Below are 24,983 nucleotides of genomic sequence, written 5' to 3'. Positions count from 1 at the left end.
GAAAAAAATCGAAATATATGAGTTTTTATAAAATCGTGCCAATCGGCATAATGCGATTTCGTCAAATATTTTTCCAATTTTGTTAATTAATTATTGTGGCCTAATGGTCACTTCTGTTATGTATCTAAAAGAAACTAATATGTCGACCCCCACTCAGTTCGATTTGTTTAAAATAACATTTCAACAAATAGTTTTTAGTGAGTAAATGATTCTAATTCGGTTAAAGTACGCAGAAAATTCGTGGCTATATCATTTCAACAGATTTTAAAAAAATCTCGATAGTATAAATGCTGTATTACTATACTATATATTTTTTTTATTTTTCCTTCTGTTGTAGTGCTATTCCAGTCACCCTGTATGCGTCATCTACCCAGGGGAGTTTAAATTACTTTGTGATCCTATTGTAATTAATCGAGAACGTATATTTCAAATTATTTTTCACTCTAGGGCTGTTTGAAAGCATGAATATGGAAAAATCATCAACCCCTATATTATAAATATTCTTTTGTACACCTACACAAGGTTAATTTTATATCTATCTGTGCAACTCATAAAAGCAAACCCTGAGTTAAATACGAAGTGTAACGATTTTTCCCGAAAAACGTACGTCATTACTGGCTTTCAAGAGCATCAAGCTACCTACCACCTCCGCCTCTGTCCCGGCGTCTTCTGACGTCACAGCTCGGCGCTTGCCTGATCGTCGTTGGCTGATATCGATTTTAGTCCACTGTGTAGTGTATGACTTACGTCAACCATGCAGTCGGTATGTTCTAAATATTTCGTCTATTTATGTGAAGTGTTGTGGTATTGTTAGTAAATTGTTTGTTGAAAAAAAAAACACACTACACGGTCTCCAGAAAAATATTATTTATCTCATCCAAACGTGTACCTATCTTCTTGAAGACTTTGGATTTTTGAAAAAAATATCTCAAGTAGGATGGATACTTTTCGAAAGACAAATGTTTATCTAGAGAGATGGGGTAGGCGATACTTAATCATTTAAATTAACTGTTTTATAACTTTTTTTTTACTTTGTGAACAACATGAAGAAAAGATTTCCTTTTTAGAGGAGTATAGTACAGAAGGTAAGTTATTTTGATTTATTCTACAAATATTTGAAAATTTCGATAAAACATCCCAGTTTACAAATTTCAATTAATTCAAATAAACTTATATTATTATATGGTTGACCTGAATACCTCACTAACTTCAAGATAAAAAAGTTTAAAAATAAAAGTATTGTTATATTTTGACGAAAATTTAGTATACTAATTTTTTTAAGATGCGTGGCTCAAGAAGATAAATTGAATCAAAATAGGAGGAACTAAAAATATACGAAGATGGGGAATTCCTGCAGCAGCGGACAAGCTCATAAAGATAAAGACAATATGTCGCAAAGGTCCGAAGAGTAAGTTTTCGATTTAAAATTCTTTCTACTTAATATTAATTTCTCTTGACATATCAACTACCAAAACCACTATTTAATCAGAAATAAAATTACAACACTTATGTAATAATTGTAAAGTAACTGTCAATTTAGTCTTAAATCAGACGAGAATCATATGCACTATGGATTATTTATACAAAAAAGAAGAATAGAAGAATAAATTCTACCATCCCTTTCACGTGTTATTGATGGTTAAGGAAAAAGTAGAAGAAATCAGAGCAAATTGTGGAATATAACAAGGATTTAAAGAAGACTGCTATAAAATAAAATCATAGATGTTGAAACATAAAAACGCTATCAAAGAGACATATAAATTAGACAATATGTACAAAAACAGTACAAAATTATACCTCTGAAACAAAGATACAGTCGATGTAATGAACCACATCTGAGGAACGGTATACCAAGAAATCAAAAACCATTTTTTGCACAATAATTTATTATATTGTACTTATTTGCTAAGAAAATCGGCTTTCCATCCACTTTGGCTCCCTCTGATTACATTCTGTTCCCAAACAACAAAATAGATTGCTGGGAAGCGATTTCGAACAAATAAATAGGCGATGGCAAAGACTAACGCGTATTTTGCGTAACTTGCCAGATTATTTCTCGAGTAGTTTGAGAAAATTAGACTGGGGAGACGGTTAAATGGTCCTTGTAAGTGTGTTTCAAATTATTAACTTAAAATATATTTTTGAAAAACTTTTTTGCACAATTATATATGTACTTGTTCACAAAGCAAACTAACTGTTTGTAACTGACTGTAACTAACTGATAAAAAAAATGTATGAGAAAGTATTTTTCTATGAAGGTAAAATGAAGATGAACTCTTCGCACTGTGACTCCTTGGAAACTGCATCTTAACGGTTTTTAAAAAAATTACTTTATTCTTATAAATTATTATTATTTTTTTGTGAAAGATTCTCGGTGGGTAGTTTCTTATAGATTCATAAAAAAATTATATTACAGGTAACCTGAAACAAAAATTAGAGCCCGTCGTGGGTGTGCCATTCTAAATAACGAGATCTGACTCTAAAAGGTATTCGATTTTCGTATCGACTATGAACCAATTGACTAACGGAACGAGATATTTATGAATTTAATGTTTAGTGTCTTAGTCAAAAAAATTCCTTAATAATTGTTGTTTTGCCTTTTAAGAACGTTTAAGAATTATTTATGGCATTTAATTCGAGTCATATGAGTAATAATCAAAATATTTACATTGGACAACCGTCACAGCAAGATTGCAGCATATTTCTAAAAATTTAAATATCTAAAAATATACCGTGAAAATACGAATTTAATCAAGTAAATTTGGTGACATATCACGAATTTATGAAGGTGAGATTATTATTAGAAAGCGACACGTGATTCCATAAATGTTTCGGTAATTTCGAAACCGAGTCTTTTAAATATAATCTTCTTCAATTATATACCCTCCACTATATTTATGGAGTTAATTTTGTTGTAGTATGAATGAAAATTTTTAGAGTATTTTGGCTAATTAACAAGCTCGTATGGGGGGGACTACACATTGATTTAATACAATTTTCACGTACATATTTAAATATTCACCTATTCTAAATTGTGTTGTTTGTGAGAATTTTGTTCTTTCTGATTCTATAGCTGTAACTGTTTTACTTTTTTTCTAATTTCGTTTCTAACTTCGATTACAATCCGTTTAAATTTAAATATCGCATTTTTATTTATCTTTTTTTCAATCTCAATATTTTATACCCTCGATCTTTATTAAGTGTATCATCCCTAAGTCGGTTGATAATTTTTAAAAAAGTTTACCGTTTCGTCTATTTTTTACTTAAAAGAAACGTTTTGAGCTGAATGATAACTTATTTTGTATAGTTCGCCAATTTTTTATGTACCATTCGTATTTCAAAACGAATTTTAATGCCAAACTATTAAATAAAATGTACGTGTTGTTCATACGGTGGCCAAGTCGAAGTTTTTCTAATAAGTAGTTACTACTTATTATGTCTTCAATTAAAATTGATTATTGTTGTGTTTTTAAAAGCCAATTACGCAAATTATTCAATATCTATAAAGGTTATTTCCCTTTTGACGTACGCAAGTGTGTTTGAAATTTCGAAATGTTTGCATAAATACACTAGAAGTAAATCATATTTGAAGTTTATGAGGTTTTAATGGCGGTTGGTGTGGACGCTTTTCAAAACATAACGTAATAGCATATTTTTTTTGTTTTAGCTAATTCGTTAATTGAGGTAGATCATGTCCTGTAAATCTTTTATACAAATATAAATATTTGTGCAATGTTACCCATTTATCAGCTGCTATTCATGGTTCAACTGAAATAATTGCAACGCAAACTTCCTGATTATCACACTTTTAAAAACAGCGGTTGTGTGTAGTTATGCTTCAACTGATTGAAATTTTGTTTGAAAAAAACATTTAGTTTAATGATAACGCAAGACCTTGACGACTAGAAGCTTTAAATCATGATAAGTTAGAAAAAAAATATGTCGTTCTATTTTTTAATTGCGATAAAATTAGTGAAAGAAAACGATAACAAAGGATTCTAGACATGTCTATATATGTCTATGGAAATAGATGATTGAAGTTTTTCAAAAATTACTTTGAAACTCGCTTTAGTCATAAAGAGATCAAATGATTTAGAATTTTCATTAGATAACTGGCTCGAATTTTAGCTCAAGACCAACATTCATAGTGTTATAGTCTACGGCAGGGCTTCTTAAACTTTTGTCATTCACCACCCCATTTATGATTTATTTATTAGATAACAATATACATATGAAAATATATAGTTTTAGATTTCGTTTTGAAACATTTGAAACGTAAAAAATTTGATGAGATGAACGTGCCTGCTGGACGTAAGACCTCTTCATCATTTTTTAGAGCTGAACGATATTGGGATTTTATATGTGTTAAAGCTGAGAAAGTATGGCAGAAGTACATTTAACGCCATATCAGCGATTGTGGGGAATTCAGTTCTAGTTCCGATCCAGAATTCAGTCAAGGGCTTTTTTGAAATTGTAGTTTTAAGTTTGAGTCACTCGAAAGCTCAGCAAATTCCTCTTGAGCTTTATATTTATTATAAATATTTAATATAAAATATGTACGGAACTGTATTTCTTTGCAATAAAAGTTTTGCAATGAATTTTCTCGATTACAAAATTGTCGACACTGGAAAACATTCCGAACGAATTTTTTTCGAGCCTACTTTTCCAAATGTTGATCTTCTCTTCCAAAATTTATGATCTCAACAGCATCCCGAAGCACATCGTTCAATTCTGGTGCTAATTTTTTTGCTATGAGCAGCCTAACCAACATTTTTGCCCGTCATCGCTCTTGCACCATCTGCGCATGTTCCACACCAATTTTTCCAAATTTCCATTAGAACTTACGCGTCATGGACGAGCGCAACCGGGGTTTATGAGATACGAAATATGTCGGACAATTATTGGTTAACTTTACACTATTTAGATTGAAACCAAAGCTAATAAAATTCTTCTAATTATAATGAATTTTGTTCTTTATTTTATTATATAAATCACTACTAAATTAAAAACAAACTTATTAATCTGAAAAGCAAAACTCTTCGGTACTGAAATACACAGAATACAAAAAATTATATCACTTGTATTGCATTTGAAGATATCCAAATTAAGCTGTTAAATTTGTGTATAATTTTGACAGATTACATCAGAAACAAGACGGAAACTAACGTCGCCGTTGCGAAAGTATTACCAAGTCTAAATAGTCACTCTTCTGTTAAACCGCCCTCGTACACTTGGTAACTGATACGTCCCGGACAAAAAGTGAACTTAACAAAGAAGTTTTAGGTGTCAATTTATGCTTTCTATTATTCTACCCAATGTGTGGAATTTCGTTATTTTTTATTCTAATAAGAAAATGTTCTTTTTAATTCACCAATTAAATCAACATATAGTTCATCTGATTTAATCCTAATTTATTTATTTTCTTAAATAGGACTAATTTATTGACTTGATCCTAGCAAACGAAAGAAAAATACACCTCTTCATTTATATCTTCTTTTAAAATCAAAAATTCGGTCTATTTCTACAAAACTACAAACCACATATTTTTTCCGGGCAACTAGGTGCAGTGTTTCGAAACATTTACGTCACGTTGATGACGTCAATGGGTAACAGTGTGTAATCGTATTTGGAATCTCGTGACCTAATTTCTCTTTTCTAGGACGAGCACACATAAAATTCAGCGACTGTGTCCCTGACATGCAGGAACCTTTTAAAAATTCATGGGAATCGAATGGATACATTATTAAAACTGAATATGGGATCAATATAGAAATATATTTTTGATTATTAATGCACTATGGTTGCAACAAATACAGTGTTTATTTACTCAAGTGTCGATTATGAAATCTGTATTTACTTCTCAAATATGTTTGGAGTATTCTCTGACGTTAATACTACACCCTTCAATGATTATATATTGATATGCAATTTGCGAAAGCATTCAATAAATTTAATACTATTATACTATACAAAGAAATATTTTATCTTACGGTAGTACATCAACGTAACGTAATAATTTGTGTTTATTTTGAATAATATGAAATATACGTGTTAAAAACAGATGACGATATAATTTCGTAACCTTGAGCTAATAACCTGATCGTAATAATCAAAACTCAGTTATTTAAGCCAAAAAAAGTGGGGCAATTTCGGAATGGGAAATAATAATTTGTTATACTTATGACGTTATTAGAGTTGGTTGTCTCCAAAGTATTAGTACAGTAGAGTAAGTTCGAAAAATGAACCACACATCGATTATTTCGGAGAAGGACATATATGGACCACCAATAAATTTTCCTGAACTCTCAAATAAATTCCACTGAAGTTCAGGAAACTGGAAATTTGAGTTTTAATCTGATCTCTTCAATTTTTTTTCGACCCCTTTTTTTTAAAAAAATGGTAAGAAATTTTCAAACTTCTTTCGTTCATTTATGCTGTAAGTATATAGGGTAATTATACACTTTCACAGTCACCTGGTTTTTTGGTTAGGTTAGGTTAGGTTGGCTCTAGAAAATCGAAAAATGTGTATAATTACCATAATTTTTTGTAAAGGATTATTTTGCAAAACCGTTTTTTTTACGATTTAAAACAGTAAAACTATGAGAAATTTTCATTCCAGCTATTTCTACAAATCCGCCGTAAAATGGAACATTTTGAGACCAAGATCATTAAAATCCATCCATTTTTCGATTTTCTAGAGCCAAAAAACCAGGTGACCGTGAAAGTGTATAATTACCGTATATAGAAATAACAAAAACAAATTGATATTGAATGGAAATATAGAGAAAATGTTTCTAGAAGAGCTGGAATTACCGTTGAATTTTGGGAATTCAAAATGGAAATGGAACAATTTCAAGATGCAGTTTGCTGCGTTCAATTTTTTCGGGATGTCTTTTTTGAATGAAAATTTACCAAAATATATATTTATATAATAATAACCCGCCTCTGAAAAAACTGATGTGATTTTCCCGGACTATAATATAAATCTCTCGTACGCGTCTTAAGATATTCAAGGTTAAAATAATGGGTTTTTCTGAATATGACGATTTTAACGTCACCTTCCTAGATATGGATTATAAACTAACTTATTAATAGATAAACTACAAGGGATCGTTCGATTCAATACAGGGGCGGCACTTAGCTTTTCGATGTTAAAATTGTTATTTGGTGACTGCCTTGTAGTTTATTTCGACGTTCTGCTTAGTTTTTTGTTCCATTATTACAATTTTGGATATTCTCACTCATGGGAATTTTTGCTAAATATCTCATCATTCGTTGTTAATCGACCACACACTTAAGAAACACTGTTAATTCAAAAATCATTTGATATAGTACAGTGTTTAATAGTACGGTAAATTTATATGAATTAAGTGACACTCGGAAATGTTGAGGAATTAATAAAATATATGGTGTTGCATTGAATTATAATGGAATTTAGTCAGTTTATATGTCATTTTGATCAAGTTCCAATTGATTGAATATATTGAGTCAAAAACTCAGTTATAGAACTGAAAAAAACAGCACAGTTACGACAAAGCTAATAAGTAATTTTACTTTCATATGACACACATGTACTATATATTAGTTACTAACTATTGGAATCACTTTTTTTTCATAACCTTATAAAAATCAACATCCCAATAGCAAATGCTCGATGAACCCTTTATTCTTTGTTGTTCAAGATCGGGAAGTTATCAAGTTAGATCAAGTTTACCTACCGAGAAACAACAAACTTTGCTGAACCACATAACGCCACATTCAGGTGTTATTTTGGAACCCACTACTGCCGGAAAACCTCAACTACCATCGGGAAACATTCCATCCAGTACATCGAGTACTTTAGAAAAGAAACCAAGCTTTACGAAAGCTTTTAAAGGAGCAACTATATCCAGTGTATCAGGTAACAGTAAAATAATGGTTCACCATCAATCAGTCTCTAGTGCTCATTGCTGGACGTAGGTCTCCCTCGAATTTTTTCACCCTCACCGGTCCTGCACTACTTGGATCCATTTTCATTGGCAAAAATGTGCCTCTGCAGATGAAATCAATATGTTTTTTTGATTACGTCCAGTTCATCCTATTTAAATTTGCTTATCAAATGTATCCAGGTATTAAGTTTATATTTGTTTAAACAGTTATTTCTCTATTCCTGTTATAGATTCGGTATCGTTAAGTTCGCCGCCGGGAAATCAAAGTCCTAAGGAATTTGAGAAAATATTCGACGGGAACGTTCCCAAAGAAGTCGGCGCTTTGTCTGAGAATCTCCAGAATTTAATCATGGGAAAAATCGCTCAGTCTAAGACGGTTCTCAAAAGTAGAAAAATAGTTATATACGTTTGTGCGGCGGATTCACAAGGTAACTGTCCCTTATAACATGTCATAGGTGTAGAAGTTTATTGATTGAAATTAATTCCTAATTAATTCGGTGGATGTTTAAAGTCAGTGGCGTGGGTAAAGTGGGCCCACGTCTACGGCCTCAGTCTTAGAATATTGGTACTGGTATAATAGCAAAACAAAAATGAAAATATAGTTCTCCTGAACCTTGAGATGGATAATACAAAACATAATTTCCAGTTGTACGCTTAAAAAAGGCGCGGCAGCATTTCGCTTATTTAATCTTGGTTTATGTGACTTAAGTAAGTAAGAAAGTTTGTCTATGAATTGGGATTCCTTGATATTTGGTTGCCTCGCTGTCTCATATCCGTCACCACTACTCAAGTAACAATATGACATATGACAGAAGCGAGTTTCTGGTAGATTAATACTAGAGGACAACAACAAAGCAAACATTAATGTTGTAAACAAGGAAATCGCTCAAGTAACAAAATGCAACTCTTTATCCTTTTTTCCACTATTATAAGTAGATATACCATGTTTGATAAGACATATTTATTGGATATATCTGTGAAACGAAAGAAGGCTTCGCTGATGCGACTTCACCTATATTACTAGGCCGTTTTCTAAAACTGCCCCTATTAAGGTAACTCGATGAACAACAAAAAGAATTTAATGCACTTTGCTCACACCAAAAAAATGTATTTTCTTCATTAACTACTATGTTTATTTTTACTATGAGTTTTACTATGTGTTTTCATATAGTGTTGAAGCTATCAATTCAAAAAAAGCCTTATGCCGTACAAGTTATTTTTTCAATAAAAATTCATAGTTAAAAGCAATCGGAATTGAAAACGCGAGGTTTGCGAAGCCGTAAAATTAGATATTAAAAAAATTGATCAATTGAACTTTTCATTTAAAAAGTGTGATACGAAAGACAATTTCTCTCTCATATGTAACATGTTAGTTTTCTTTTTTTCCTTTTAATGTCCTCTTAAAGGAAATCTTGGTATGTGGGTTTGAACACGGCCACTGCAATTCCCTCCACACCGGTTATGGAGGAGACAGTCAGTGGATAGTTCAATTACGTTACAATGTAATCCATATTGACCTGAAAAAGTCTAATACGTACACGTATTTTGAGATACACTTAAAAAGTTGTTCCAAAGCTATATTTTTGGTAAGAAAGAGCTGTTTCCATCAATCAGGTTCTTAGTATTCTAGTATTCCCCATCACTTATTTGCAGTTAAAATTGGTTTTATATAATAAATATTATCTTTTTAGACTGTAATGTTGAAAAGGGGGCTCTCCATAACGTCATTTATCCTGAATTAAGGGCGAACTGTAGATCAAGAGGTTATGAATTGCATATTGTAGATTTACATTGGAAAACGCTGTTGGAAAAACAACAAGACCACGAATTTCCTGAATTATGTATTGGAGAACTAACGAGTACGTGTTATGAAGAAAAATGCAGCAAAAAATTTATTACTGTTTGTTTGTAGGACAAATGGAAGTGGCTTATATCATACCAGTTTTATATTTGAATAATTCCCTTGGTACCCAACTATTACCAATCACTATAGAATGTCAAGATTTTAATATGGCAATGGAAAGTGCTGAGAATCAGTCTGCTCAAGGTTTACTATCTAAATGGTATATTCGTTTAAACGCACTTATATTAAATAATTAACAATAATATTTTTATAGGTATATTTTAGATAGTCACGCACAACCACCATGCTACAGATTGCGACCAATATCTTGTCATATTCCTGGTTTCAAAGAAACTTCTCTACAGGATAGAGAACGGGCTTTTGCTGAATGGGCGATTGAAATCGATAAGATGTTGGCAGTACTTATAACAGTTTTTTCGCAGGAACTTCGAGACACTTATCTAACGACAGTGGTCGAACAGGTAAGTGGTAATAATAAATCCAGCAGGATCATTATTTTATTAATCCGTTTCATAGGAAGTTCATAATACAGTTTTCATGAGCCAAGAATTAGCTAAAAGATGTATATGGTTGAACAGGGTGTATACTCCTATTGCTAAAACCCCTGAAAACATGAGCCCAGGAAAAGCGGAAGCCCATAGAAGACTAGATATTTTACAAAAGGATTTGAAGGTAAAAAAACTAGACCGAGTTAGCAGAGATTCAAAATCTTCAATTTTAGAATCAACTAGCTGAGAAGCATATCGTAAGAATACCAGTGAAGTACGTGGAAGGTGGTTTGAATGTAAAAATACCAGAACATGAAGAATATTTAGCAAACGTAGTACACCATTTGAGGAAACATCTTAGCGAAATGATAAAAACGATCATAGATGAACATCAAAATAAAACGATGTTGAAACCTAGCTACGGCATAGAAGCTACATTATTTGAAGAACTAAACCAACAGACCACGTTTTGCCAAAAAGCAGCACAGTGTAGTACGGATCGAGAACAAACTATTAATAACGTTAAAGAGTAAGTATTATTTGTTCGTTAAACAAAGTCAAGTATAATACATTTTTTTAGGTATATAACCGGTAGTAGTTCTGCGCCATTAGTTATTTACGGACCTAGTGGTAGCGGTAAAACCACTCTGCTTGCTAGAGTTGCCCAATGTTGTCAGTTGTGGTTACCGGAAGCTTTTTTAATAGTTAGATTTATCGGCATCAGTGCCCAATCTAGTACCGTAGAGCAACTTTTAAGTTCTATTACCAATCAGTGTTCCATTTTGAATTATGGTCATAAGTGCTATTGTACCAATGTAAGTACTAATCAGTAGTTTTTTTATATACCAAGCCCGATATTTTCAATACAAGTCTTCCTTAACCTGCCTCTAAGAATAAGCGCTTTTTTCTTGCTAAAACGTTATTAATGATGACTGTTGTCTTTGCCAAATACTTCTTCCTTGCACAATTCTACCATCCACCCATAATACGTGGATTGCCTCTTTAATTTTTACAAAAAGTGGAACAAAAACAAACTGGTGTTTCATTGTTTTTCATTCAAATAATCAAGTGTTTGTCTTTTGTTAGATGCCGATCTTCTTTAATGATGTTGGGCACAGCGACAACTGATTTTGGCCAACCTTTTCGACATTTATCATTGACGGATGCACGACCAATAATCTTCTCTGATATTGCTTAATTTCCAAAAATTGTACGAAGCGCTACTATGCGTGCTGTTGAGCAGGGCATTTTTAGAAATCATAAAAGATTCAAACGTTAACCATCAACAACTTTCTAAATTTCAAAATTATATTATTCTAGTAAAATGGCATTCTGAAAGATTTTTGAGTATAGATAATTTGCATCCATGTTTTATAAGGCTGTATGAATGATTTGTAAGTTTCGCATTTACAAAAAGGGAGGGCGCTTATTCAGCTCTGTACTTTGTTACACATGACGGCGGGTTAAATAACGATTTCATTGTTTTATTGGCACTCTCTGGAGGTAGTTCCGTTATGTGCTTAATTGGTGTTGCCATATCCGTTTTTCCATCTGCATACAAATTTGTACGAACAGCGAACGCAGGTTAATCAGAACTATGTATGGTAAATGGTGAATACGCATTTTTTATTGGTTTCCAAGGTCCAAGAATTTCCTTGAAGGTCGACCCGTGATGCCCGGAGTGATGACATAAAACTCTTCTTAATTCATTCCAGTTAGGTTTACGATTATAATGCTTTGTACTAAGTGGTATGGAAGGACCGTGGTTGTGATTGTTACCTACCTAGTGAAATGCACCATAAATTTAAAGACTTTTAAAACATTATAAGACATTTAGAACTTTATAAAAGTTAAGTGACCATTAGTTATGCATAAAAGTTCTCTTCTTTTCCAGAATATAGAAACTTATCAAAAGGTACTTCCAACTTTACTTACAGCGAGCTGTTTGCAAAGACCTTTGATAATACTCTTAGACGGCTTAGACCAAGTTCGAGCGTACAGTTCTAAAAACATAGATTGGCTACCTACGGAGTTGCCAGATAATATAAAATTAATAATCTCTGTATCAGAGTCCAGTGATATGCACATCAAAATTAGCGGAAAACTTAACGAAGATAGTTTTATAGAGATGCCAATTCTAGGTGAGGCAGAAGCGAAGAGCATTCTCATGTCGAGCGTTATGCAGTACAATCATAGTGTTAATTCCAAAATTCAAGACTGTGTTCTGAAATCTGTCCAAGAATGTACGATTCCTTTATATTCTAAGGTGAGTGAAAAATTATTGAAAATAAAAATTGTTGATAATTTTTTGAATTTTTGCTTTGAGGTTTTGGCGTGGCAAACATCTTGGTGGGTCGATAATGAGCATGATATTCTCCCAAAAGGTCATGTTAACGATCAAATCCATCAGATGTTTGAGGAATTGGAAGCTATCTTAGGTGAAACGCAAGTTCAACATGCTTTGGCTTTATTGACTTGTACCAAACATAGTCTTACAGATTCGGAAATGATAGATTTATTAGCTTTCGATGAAAATTTCCATAGTGGGATGACTTATGGTAAGATCGTTTATATTTAATGCTCTATTAATAAAAAAAATATATATTTCATTTTAAAAAAATTTCTTTTCACTTGATTGCCCACACCTCGCTTAATAATTCCATTCACAGACATCCTTGAATGAGCCACCTTCCCGCCGTATTTTGGTCTGCACTTAAAATTTGACATTTTTAACTGAGCTTCATGGCCACAATTGATTTATTTTTCATAGTGTCGTGGTCTCCAGCATGTTTAACATGGTCCAGATTGAACAAGTACTTGGCTCCATTTCTTCATTGGACGATGACTGGGAAGGCTTTGGGTGTTCAATGGAAAGATAACTTGTTGAAGCGAGCAGCGTCAGAGAGATTCAAAAGTCATAAAAAATGGGCTCATCAGATGTTGTACGATTATTATAACGTAAGTGTATATTGCAGTTTTAATAAGCATTCTGGTAGTTAACGAGTTTTTCTTCCAGGGTCGATGGTGGAAAAATAAACCTACGAACGTTCAAGCTCGTCTAGTAGTCCAGGAAAATTTATTAGGAAAATGGTATGATGATGGTGTGGATGGTTTTCAGTTAATTTTGTTTGTTCATTATCATTTTTTTATATAAAATTTGTTTGCATATGCATGTATATAATTATTTTGTTTTTGAAATAAAGCTTTCAATTTCTAATTATTTTTATTTATACTTTGCTTTTGTGTTGGAAGCTTTTTTCTGTTCTACCAATAGTAATTATCATCATTTTTCATACAAATCACTTCGAGGAAACCAAGTTTCGGCATTTTTATGACCACCTTCACCTTACACAATAACTCTATCATCTATTTAATTTTGTTAACAGTTACAACCGCCGGAGATTGGACGAACTTCCTTACCAACATTTCCAACTCTATTCCAACCTGGAAAATTCGCCATTTCTTTCTGATATTTCTTGGATTTATGACAAAGTGTGCGGGTCGAACTGTTATCAAATTTTAGAGGATATCAATTTACATTCTCACCCGACCAACCAGCTTACGACTATCCTAAAAAATTTCATCGAAACTCACGCGGCGATCTTGAACTATGATGGAAATCAATTTTATTCGCACATGTACAAATATCTGACGGAGAAAATCAACAAAAATGAACTAACTATAGAAAATGGCGATTCTAGTTTATCGAAAGTGTATAGTGTTTGTAAATCCCCTCCCGTGTTATCTTTAATGGCTGTTACCGAAAATGAAGCGGATTTATTATCGGAAGAAGTAATGGGAATAGATAGCGACGAAAAGACTTTTGATTTAGTAGTGAGACTTCCAAAGACTGATCAATTCATCGTCACCGTTTCTACGAATAAAAAGGAACTTTGTGTCTGGGATATTATTAAGTAAGTTTACTATATATTTATATATAACCTGAACAAATGAAAAAAATCGACACATTCGTTGAATATAAACGTTTTTGTTTCCTTCAATTTGGAATTGTAAAATCCATTTTAGTTTCGAAGTATTTATGAAATTAAAATATGAAGTAATTGCACAATTATGTTTCAAGATCCGTTTTCATCTTATTATATTGGCAAGGAGCATTTAATGACCTTTTTGATTTCTAAATTGTGACGGTTCGTGTAAATTAATCTATTTTTTTCAAAACAATCAACCCGAAACTTGAGTAGCGAAGAAATATGGAGTTAAGGAAAGGTGGGCTGACCCAAAGGCAAGTTGCTCGTTATATGAACAACTCCCAAGGAGTGATCAAAGATTTTTTAAATCGCGAGGCAGACGATAACGGGAAAAATAAGACCTTCAAAATTTTGTTTTGAAATGAACCTCAAAAACAGGAGCATCCTCAGCAGTGATTATGAAGCGATGTAATCTAGGGTGTAATGATAGCTTAATCAGAATGTTGATAACGCAAGGTAATTGCGAAAATCGCAGGTTACAAAACACCATTTGCAACGCCTACTGAATTTTGCTGAAAATGCTTATTACATTGTTCGAAGAAGAACAAATAATTTTTTAGTAGGATAACGAGCCGATTTATACTGCACGCTCTACTGAACAATGAGTTGAGGATTGCGGAATTAACATTTTGTATTAGCCAGCCCTTAGTCTGGGTACAATCCAATAGAAAATTTGTGGGGAATTATGGCAAGGGGCTTCCACGATCTTCAGAAGCCAGAAATTAATTGTTGTTGTGGAGGTGAAAAAAAAATGGCAGAAGTTCTCATTATTGAAGTGAACTTACTTATTGAAGAAGCAGAGAACATTTTTTTTGTTATTTTATACTAAGTGGAGCTAATCTTGACAATATTATAAAAGTTTTTGGAACTACTGATTCAATTAAATATAAAGTAGTATCTTTTCACTGAAATTCCAAAATAAATGACTTAAACTGGTTAAAACAGTTTTTTTCCATTGAGTTTATATTTTTCCATAGAACGATATGTGACTAAAGTTAGTTGAAGATTCATCAAAAAATATTATTTTTTATCATCAGTAACTGATAAAGATATTTCGACTCACCACGTCATGAATGTGTGCATACTGAATAAGCCAATGTAATAATAATTACATTGAAGCCTTTTTTTAGGTTCAAATATTTTTATCAATCATTATTCAGATATTTCCAATTAAATACAAAATTCAAACAAAATAAGAATGAATTCTGATTGAACAATTTGATTTTCATCTTGTGTGTGTTCCGTTCAACCGTGAATCACACCTGCACCAAAGATATTTCAACAAGTTTTAAATCAAAAACTTGAATATGATTTATAAAAATTTCTGTTCAGTTTCCATTCCTTATACACATAAGTTAAAAATAACGAATCATAATAAGATGTGAAACAATGTCCTTTCAAATCACTTTTGTAACTAATATATGAATAAAAAGTAATTTTATAACCGACCGTCAATTTTGCAAAGTCAGTTGAATTTCTTGCTTTAAGACTGGCCTTTTCGGAAACTATGATCGGGTTAACGCAATCATGACCTGATTGTAAAGTAATTCGGTTCCCGTTCATTGTCGTTCGGAAACTGAACGAAGTAATTTGGATTGAAACTATATTAATCGCTATCAAATTCATTCATTAAACACCACAGACCATACCCTTGGTTTGTTCTGTGTTAAACACTTTGTCGACGAAGCCCATGGGCTCGGCACGCAACAAATATCGGTGAGTTTTGTGTCAAGTGTCAAATATGGCGTCTGAAATACTTTTTTGGGCATTCCATATAGCGATCATTGTGGTGACGGCGAGAATGTCACTCATGACGTCATCGCAAGCAACGCAGATTATAACCATGAAAATCTGTCTCATTATTTGATGCGGTATGGGATATTATAAGTACTTTTGAAGCATTCTTGTGACACATTACCAAATATTTTACTATCGCCGCAGAAGATATTTTGATTTTATTTTAATATAAATTCAATAACTTACAAATTATAACATAACCTCTTGAAGCTTTCGCTTCATTTTTTCCGTTTTGGCATTAGTTAATATTTATATCAATGCCTTGTAAGCCATTCCACTGGGGTTTACGATTATCACGCTTTGGACTAAGTGAAACAGAAAATATCGTGGTCATTAACGTGATTGTCGTGAGTGCTTAGTGGAATTCCCCCTTTTATGGACAGTTTCTATAAGTGGAAGCTGTTCCGACTAAGGAAGACAGAATTACAACGATTTCTCTAACCTCCGTGGTCCCAGCTCGGTTCTGCGCATTCTCAAGCATGTGCAACCTACAAGAGGTATCTTGAACGAGAGAAAAAATAGTATATTGTCGGCACCTTAATAGCGGGAGATTCCTTCCAGTTTAAACTGTTCATATAACCACGAATTATTAGTTTGTCTCTTCCAGTTTTCGATTAATTGCTTACAAAATATATACCTATGGAAGCACTTCTTTGTAACCATACTTTTTACTATAGATTACGTTCTTGGGCCCTTCTATAGCCTCATTGAGTAATAATGTAAATTCCGTATTTGTTATTGCATCCAATAATGTTAGAAAATATTTGGAGTGGCCTGGTTCTATTTCAAAACCACAAATGAAGCCCAGAAAGTCATCTGGTTTTCGAGGGAAAAGGGCAATTGTGTTTTACGCACAGATCTCAACATACGTTTGAGGCATTGCGCACACTTGTGCTCAAGTTGTGCGATTGGAAAGCAACAATTATCGAAACCTTTATAGCATTCATACCATACCCTTTTTCTACATCAGTGCCCTTATAGAAGGTTTCTGAATAGTTATTTATCGTATACAGCTGGAAACTTTATCGAGTTTTTTCCCATATGAGACACTCCTCCTCCTCTTCTCTCTCCATAGTCATGGATGTCAAATGTGATGAGTTGACGGGTTGTCTAGTGTTGGTTTTTTTTTTTAATATTGCAGGTTATTAATCCTTCGTACATAGTTATTTTTCATTTATTTCATTGAGCAAACTTAATAGGATAGTAATGCTGGCTGTTTTTATACGTTTTGGCTATTTGACATAAAAATACCTACCTTGATATTCAAATTTGGTGATAAACTTTTTTGATTGGGTAAATCGCTAATAAATACTTAATAATTATTTTTGAAAAACTTATCTAAAATCTATTACATAACAATACAGACTAAAAAGTTCTCATTCTGGGTTAGGACCCCCAATCAGGTGATAAGTGATCTGATCCGCCAAGAACATTGTTTCTACAAGTCTTTTTGTGTTATTACAAAAATCAGTTTCAGTTCCATTTTTAACTTATTTGGAAAAATTTTGAATTATGAGATTTCAATTAGGAATTCATTGTGAGGTATTTAAATAAATGTGCTTGTATATTATTTTTTTAGTTGCCAGCCAGTAAGAAGACTGCAGAACGTTCCACATCCTATAAATTTAATTCCTATAGATCAATTTAAATGTATTGTATTGTGTAAAAGAGAATTAAGGATATTCGATTTAAATTCTGGTAGTTTTTTAACAAAATTGAAAGGTGTCATGAACCAAAAGATGCCCTACTTCGGGCTACACGACCAATCTCATTTGGTGGCACTCAGTAGAAATAGAATGTATATAAATCTTATGAATTTAGAAAATGGTAAGTTTACATGTTTTTTATTCGAACTCGAATTTTATATCAAAATACAAATATAAGTATCTTCCCAACTGAAGTGAATTGATAACGTTCTCAACTTGTTCTGGTATGAATACTATTGAATCTTTAAAATCAAAGATTCAACTGTTCTGGCATTTACTAAATCTTTTGGGGTTTCTAAACGGCTAATATTTTCAATGCAATATGTAGTTGTAATAGCTTAGCCAGCAACAATAACAGCCAGACTATGCAATATATTTTAGTATGTCCCTGCCACTATTGCCAAACGTGTTTGGTATCGCCGCTGTAGTTTTTGTACAATTACAAATCTAAAAAGCTCAAAAATATTTGTGGCTTAACTTACCTCAATTGTTGACTTTTAAGTTAGTCAGGTTTTAGTCACAATTGAGTCTGCTGTGTGTGCAGACATGTCACTAACCAGTTGTTAACTTAAGTCACTTTTGAGTTTAGTTTATTTTCAGTGGCTCCGTGTGTATTGAGAGTAAATGTTAGAAGAAAGCAAATTTAGAATAAACTGTATTTTAGGTGATTGCGTAACCACATTCAAGGCAGGGGAAGACCGCTTTCTTAATTCTCTGCTGGTTTCAGGGGATGGGAGGTAAGTGAAATTTAATTTTCTAATAAAAAATTTCTGTAGGATTCACATTTTGAGTAAATATTGAAGGATGAAATTCTTGAAGATTTCCAATAATAACCATTTTATGTAAAAAGTTATGAAGTTGTATGGATACAAAAATTCATGGAATTGTATTTTAACTTACGTTGTGAAAAAGAACATCTTCAGACCCTCTCGAATAAATACCATGGTCATTATTATTCATCAGCTTTAATTTTCTTTTTTTTTATTTTATGGAACTGTTATTCTATTAACATTCCATAAATTCTCTTGTCTTACTCCAGTAGTGAAAATAAGATTTTGGAGAATGTCAATATGTCTCATTTATATAAAATGGTCGAACTGGAAGACAAAAGAATTTAATTTGTCAGTTTTCAACTCATGATTAGAAAGAATCCATTTTTTTAATATTTTTAGAGTCCTTGTTTGTGGAGACGAAACACAAAAACCTTTTCCATTATTAGTGTGGAATTTGAAATCTAGAAAACTATTGTACGATCTTAGAATTCCTCATCATCATTTCATAACAGCGTTATCCGCCATAACCTATGAAGGTAAATCTGAACAAGATATGTAAACTAACATCTGGTTATTTAATATACTCAGCCTTTCCATTTATTCTCGATTCCTTATATTCAAAACTTTATTTCCTGTACCAAACATTTAAACATATTGATTAATTCGTAGGTAACTACGTTTGTTGTGTTTGTTATGAGATAGCCGAACCAAATCCCAATTTTATTGTTGTCTATGATTTGCAAAGTGGTACATTATTCAAGAAATGGAAGCCATCCTGTAATACGGTTTCCTTAGAAATAAGCTCACAAGGTGGCTGTGTCATATCTGGTCTTGAGGACGCAAGAATACTTGTGTGGGACCTCATAACTGGTAAGTAACACTACAAAAAAACTTGATTATATTAAATGCTAAAAAACAACATTTTTCACAACACACATAATACAACTGCCTCAAGAAAAGTTCTTCTAAACATGCCTGTAATGTCATAAAAGTGAACATCTACTTTCTTTATGACAAGACCTATATCACACGTTTTCATGAACTTTACTTTTTAAAATGGGATGACGTTACTTTAGAAACATTCTGTAGAGTCAAACAGAAAATTGGATCTAAAGGTTGTCTGGTTTAAGGTTGAGTGCTATGTGTAGTCTTTTACTCAACCTAGTTTAAAGTGTAGTGTATAATGTAAAGTTGAACAATACTTACTGGAGCCGAGGAGAAGAAAACACCAGAAATCTTCTATTTTCACTTTCACTTTGGTTTAAGACATGTGGTGTTCGTTACATCAACTCATTTTATAATAATTCCATTCTGCTAATCTAACATTATATTTACAGGTAACTGTCGTTGGTCATTAAGTGGACATACAGCACCAGTATCATCATTGAAACTAGATCCGACAGGTGGCTACTGTCTTTCTAGAGATTTAGAATGCAGGGATAGATCAATCAGAATATGGGACCTTAATAAAGGTAAGAGTCAAACTATAGTCATTGAACTAAATCCATTACTTGAAAAATCTGGAAATTGTAGGTGATTTGGTAGCAGTCTATACACCAAAAATGAAAATATCAGCATGCGAAATTACTTCACATGGTCGATTTGTGGTCTTGGCATTGGATGGATATAAAAATTTGGTTACACTGGAATTGAGAGGACCCAATGTTCCAGAAAAGCCGCAACATGAGGTATTCGGTGAAGAGGAAAATACTGGGAAAACCTTTGTGGTGCCAGAAACGTGCTGACTAAAATAAAGCATCATAGTTTATAATTCTCAAACCCTCAATATTTAAATGAGCTTGGAATTCGAGAGATAAAACTTCACCAGAATACATAAATGGAACATCCCATATTTTTGTCATGTATTGTTTCAGACTTTAAATTCAGAATTGAATTAAAGCAGTGGCCAACTTTCCAGCACCTCCAGATCTTTTGTACACCCTTTAATACAAATATAAGTTTTCTTGTTGGTGGTAAAAAATCAACCTTATTTTACTTATGATTATCTTTCGAATTCCATTTATTTATCAAGTTTTATCTTAAAAAAATACCTGTGTACAGAATATTCAATTATCAGAACAAACAACAGGGACGGATTTGAACCGAATGGCTGTCAATTATTATAGTTTAATCATCTTTAAATAAAATAATATTACTTCCATAATTTGCAATTTTCATCAGATATTAGGAATTAGAGTAGTGAAAACGAAAAATTTTGAATAAACGTCAGATTCGTGTAAATCCGCCCCAGCATAAGGATATTTGATATAATATCAATTGAAATATATTACGATGTATCAATTTAATCAGATATATTATTTCAATTGATGTGTTTATCGAAAAAATATTTTGTAAAGGGTAAGTTGTATCTATGTAAATATTCCAATTTTTGTGCATCAAACTATATAGAAAGGAATGAACATTATTTTTATTTCAATTCATTCATTGTGTATCCACTACTGTATCTAATAATATAATTATTTGTAAGGAACTTGCATTTGTTCTCTTTAATTTCCAAGTTTCCCTAGCTGTTCCATTTAAAATAGATACAACAGACCTGTTGCCAATTCAAAATAATTTAGAGTGATCTGTGCTGGTTTCAGATCCAGTAGGGGCGCCTCGTTTAAAAAATTAATGGTGTTTCACTTACAATATAATAAGGGCTACTGTTTCTATGCATCTAATGAGGTATTGAAGTATAACTGTCAAAATTAGTCATTACAAAAAAAACATTTCATTTAATTAAAAAAATTTCAAGCAGACGTTGATATCTTTTCAAAGTGACAACTATGACCCTTCAAAACATTCACAAATATGAATGAAGCATTTGAATCTTGACAATATGTATTAAAGTTCCCTGAACAAACAATGATATTGATTCTTGGAGACCTCACTCTGCATCAGAGCCTTAAATTCAGTAGCCCTCATTCTATAGATACATTTCTATTTAATCATCTGCTGGTTTCAGATAAACAATTGTTTATTTTTAAAAAATATTTTAATAGTCTATATTGTTAAGAGTTTTGAGAATTATATTTTGGTACATCAAAATTTACTATTAATATACTCTCCAAAATTTCAAATTTATTTGTTACAGGATATCAAAGAAATCTGTTGCATGCTTTATGTACTTATGTACTGAAAATGATAGAGAACTTTTTGTGGGATGTATGTGTTCAAAACTGAAGTAAAATAAATTGTATGTAAAAAGACTTGGTTGAATTTGTAGTAATTGAAGTAGTACAAAGTAAATATATGATTTGTTTTTCTCATTATTTATAAGTTTATTTTTACTAAAAAAAAAATGTGAATTAGGTAAACTCTTTTTAAATAATAAAAAACCCTTTCCAGGTACAGTTTCCAATACAACATAACTTTGGTACAAATAAAAAAGTGGAAGAGGGTAAGCTAAATGAATTTAGTAGAAATTCTAACAAGATTTGGCACTTACAATTTACAATGGTGTTTTACTCTTCATTTTGAAATTCTCTTGACAAAAAATTCTTGTTTCAAATCCTTTTGTTTGTGCCCATTCCTGTTATTTTAGAATCCGGTGAAAAAATATTTTCTTATGTCTTAAAACTACTGTTTAGAAAGTTATCAAAATAAAAGAAAGAATTAGACCTATAAATAAATATCCAATATCTTTCTCACATTTAAATCTGAAACATACAAGTAAACTTTTCTATGCTTTCAGAGAAAGAATATTTATCTTCTCAAAATCTTATGTGTTCCTTACCTTTTCTCATTGGTCCTACAACATAAAATGATTTGAACCAATACTTAGTATCCATAATTTTTTAAATCTTAATTTGCAGAGAATTATTTTATTCCTAGTCAAAAATATCTTCTACATAACCTAAACAAATGTAATATATTTCATGAGGATAAATTTCTCTCAGATCTTCATATCAGTATTTATTATAGAACAAAGCCCTTTGCCGCGTCATTCTGTCAAAACTGTGAACTCAAAAATTGCTGATTGTATTACACCTGTGAATAAAGAAATACACCAAAAACATTTAGGTACATAATTTGTCAAAATATGACAATGGTTGGAAGTGTCAGAATAAGTCAATCATGACTGTTAATCAATTTGAGGACTGCTACCCTATTGGTGCGAAGCCAGGTTACGTTGTTTTTCTAAATTTAGTTCAATTTATGTAACACTATATATCGGGTGTTTCAAAACCTTCGCATGCGAGTTATATCGATTAATCGATTAAATCGAAAAAGATCGATTAAAAATCACCAAACAACCACATGTCTATAACGCAAAGTTCAAAAATGCGGCAGCAGCTAAATACTTTTATGGCTCTCTCACCCGCTCGATAGGGAGGAATTTAAACATTCCACAAGCTTTGATTGGCGTTATTGTTAATTTGCGATTAATCTATGCGTTATAGACATGTGAATGGCGATTTTTAATCGATTTTTTTCGCTTAATGCAGTGATATAATTGGCATGCGAAAGTTTTGAAACACCCTGTATATACACAGTCAAATTAATTTCCATCTTCATTGAAATTGGATATAGATCATATTTAAATTTAATTGAATATGTTGCTTTGTCTACTACTATAACTAATATTTGGCAATGGATAATTAATAGTAATATTTCTTCTTAAACTATGTTCAGTTATGGCCGATTCATTAACTAGACTTTCCATTTGCTGTTACAAAATTAAAAACATCGCATACGACCATTCATAGTTGCCGTTTGATGTCGCTGTTTGCCGATTGGTCTGCCGTTGGTGACTTTCAACATAAAAGAGCCCATCACATCCGTTTGCGCTTGTCACTTTTATCCCAATAAAAAAAAACTTTGGAACGGAAAGTCAAGTCTATGAATCGGTCTTTACTTATCAAAATGTTAATACATACATAAGTAAACAGTTTGAATCTTCGACTAACTCTTCATGTATTTATTTATGATGCCTCTTGTTTTCTCTGTAGTAGCATTTATATAGAAATGAAATGCCGCGATTTAGGATTGATTTTCATTTGGGGACCATACTGTTTAATTTTCTACCCTCATTCTATAGTTTTATGGTGGTTTTGGTTATTGATTTTGTAAAAAAATTAAGAAAATGAAATGTCAAAGGAAAGGTATGGATATTCTTTACTGTGTCATATTTCTTCAAATATATATTTGCTTTTTGTATTTCTCCAACAATTAAAAATCATTTGTACGAGAAAAAAGTAGATGATGTGGTTTTCTGAATTGATTATAATAATACTTAAGCTGATATACAAGTAATCAACTTATGCAGTGTTGGAAGGTTAAGTTTCATAAATTCATTATTTTTCAGATACCTACATATTTATGAAAAAATCCATTCATCAAATTTAAAGTATAAATTGACATTGATTTAAAGGTCCCTTCCTTCTCTATTCATAAAAGTTTAGTTTGTTTTTAACATTAGAGAACTTACTTTGAGTGTATTCTAATTAATTTCAATAACCACATGATTTTTTTTGTTGCTAATTTTTGCAATCAACTATAACATTTTCATTATAGAAAGAAGAGACAACCTGATAAATGATTAATCACAATCCCACTTTCCCCTTTGTCGTTTACTTGTTTTTTAAAGAGGCTTGTGATCATAATTTAAATTAGACCTATTTTGGTATTTCTATACTCATGCACATTAAAATAAATATAAATATACCATTTGCTTTTCTTCGCTGTTTATCTAACAAACTAATAATTAATTAATATTAATTATAATATATTATATTATATAATATATAATTATAATATATAATATAATTAATAATAATAATTAAGAAAACTACTAGGTAATTAACTTAAAAAATCGTTGTAATAAAGATTATTTTTATTTTAATAAAATTATCAAATCAGAAAAACACATTTTTAATCATATTTTTCAATTAAAATTGAATATTTGACAGTTGCAATATTAATTCGTATACAAAAGGATTTACTCATTTCATAGTTTCGAATTCGAATTGTATGAACTAAATATTCCCATCTGGTATGTGAAACAATATTAATTCATTAACATATTATATTTGTATGTTGTGAAATTTGTGTATAAATAAATGTCCTAATTAAATTTGTTTTTTATTTTAATAATTTTGTAACCCAATGTGCCATTAAAAAAATAATCGAACATTCAAAATTACATTGCTCGGTATTTTGAGATTTTTTGCTGGTCTCTCTCTCTCTCTCTCTCTCTCTCTCTCTCTAAATATATATATATATATATATATATATATATTTGTAGTACTCCTATGTGAACAGTTGGTATGAGAAAAAACGTCCGTACGTTACGGTGCCGACAATATTCATTTTCTCACTCGTTCCCGACACTTTACCTATACTGCGCATGCTTGAGAATGCGCAGAGCCTCGGAGGATAGATAAGTCGTTGTTATTCTGTTTTCCTTAGTCGGAACAGCTTCCACTTATAGAA

At 31.8% G+C, this 24,983-nt stretch overlaps 1 protein-coding gene and 1 long non-coding RNA gene across 6 annotated transcripts; one reads left to right on the top strand and one right to left on the bottom strand.

The window, feature by feature from the left end:
* The first annotated feature begins 708 nt into the window (after positions 1–708).
* On the top strand, positions 709–21,802 carry LOC130900048 (NACHT and WD repeat domain-containing protein 2). 3 transcript variants are annotated; one of them, XM_057810371.1, is made up of 22 exons: positions 709–980; positions 1,068–1,085; positions 1,283–1,408; positions 7,683–7,900; positions 8,159–8,356; positions 9,620–9,787; positions 9,841–9,991; positions 10,046–10,253; positions 10,309–10,464; positions 10,514–10,809; positions 10,861–11,095; positions 12,175–12,546; positions 12,607–12,838; positions 13,051–13,238; positions 13,297–13,370; positions 13,667–14,194; positions 17,646–17,893; positions 18,437–18,509; positions 18,945–19,081; positions 19,215–19,415; positions 19,883–20,017; positions 20,079–21,802. In XM_057810371.1, exons 3-22 carry the CDS (start codon positions 1,341–1,343, stop codon positions 20,288–20,290), a joined length of 4,098 nt encoding a protein of 1,365 aa, XP_057666354.1. In that variant the 5' UTR covers positions 709–980; positions 1,068–1,085; positions 1,283–1,340; the 3' UTR covers positions 20,291–21,802. The 3 variants fall into 3 exon arrangements, with proteins under 3 accessions (XP_057666354.1, XP_057666362.1, XP_057666370.1); XM_057810379.1 differs by having other exon boundaries at positions 709–1,085; positions 13,066–13,238; XM_057810387.1 differs by lacking the exons at positions 709–980; positions 1,068–1,085; positions 1,283–1,408; positions 7,683–7,900; positions 8,159–8,356 and adding an exon at positions 8,716–8,980.
* Positions 18,742–22,608, bottom strand: LOC130900066 (uncharacterized). 3 transcript variants are annotated; one of them, XR_009060130.1, is made up of 3 exons: positions 22,285–22,608; positions 19,752–22,080; positions 18,742–19,425 (listed from the first exon to the last, which is right to left on the bottom strand). It is a non-coding gene; the product is annotated as an uncharacterized LOC130900066 (long non-coding RNA). The 3 variants fall into 3 exon arrangements; XR_009060132.1 differs by having other exon boundaries at positions 19,752–22,207; positions 22,285–22,553; XR_009060131.1 differs by having other exon boundaries at positions 19,752–22,608.
* Positions 22,609–24,983: the final 2,375 nt, after the last annotated feature.

Source organism: Diorhabda carinulata, chromosome 1 (assembly GCF_026250575.1).
Source record: "Diorhabda carinulata isolate Delta chromosome 1, icDioCari1.1, whole genome shotgun sequence".
Classification (NCBI taxonomy): domain Eukaryota; kingdom Metazoa; phylum Arthropoda; class Insecta; order Coleoptera; family Chrysomelidae; genus Diorhabda; species Diorhabda carinulata.
The sequence above is the reverse complement of the archived record's forward strand: the minus strand, read 5'-3'. Positions and strand labels throughout refer to the sequence as shown.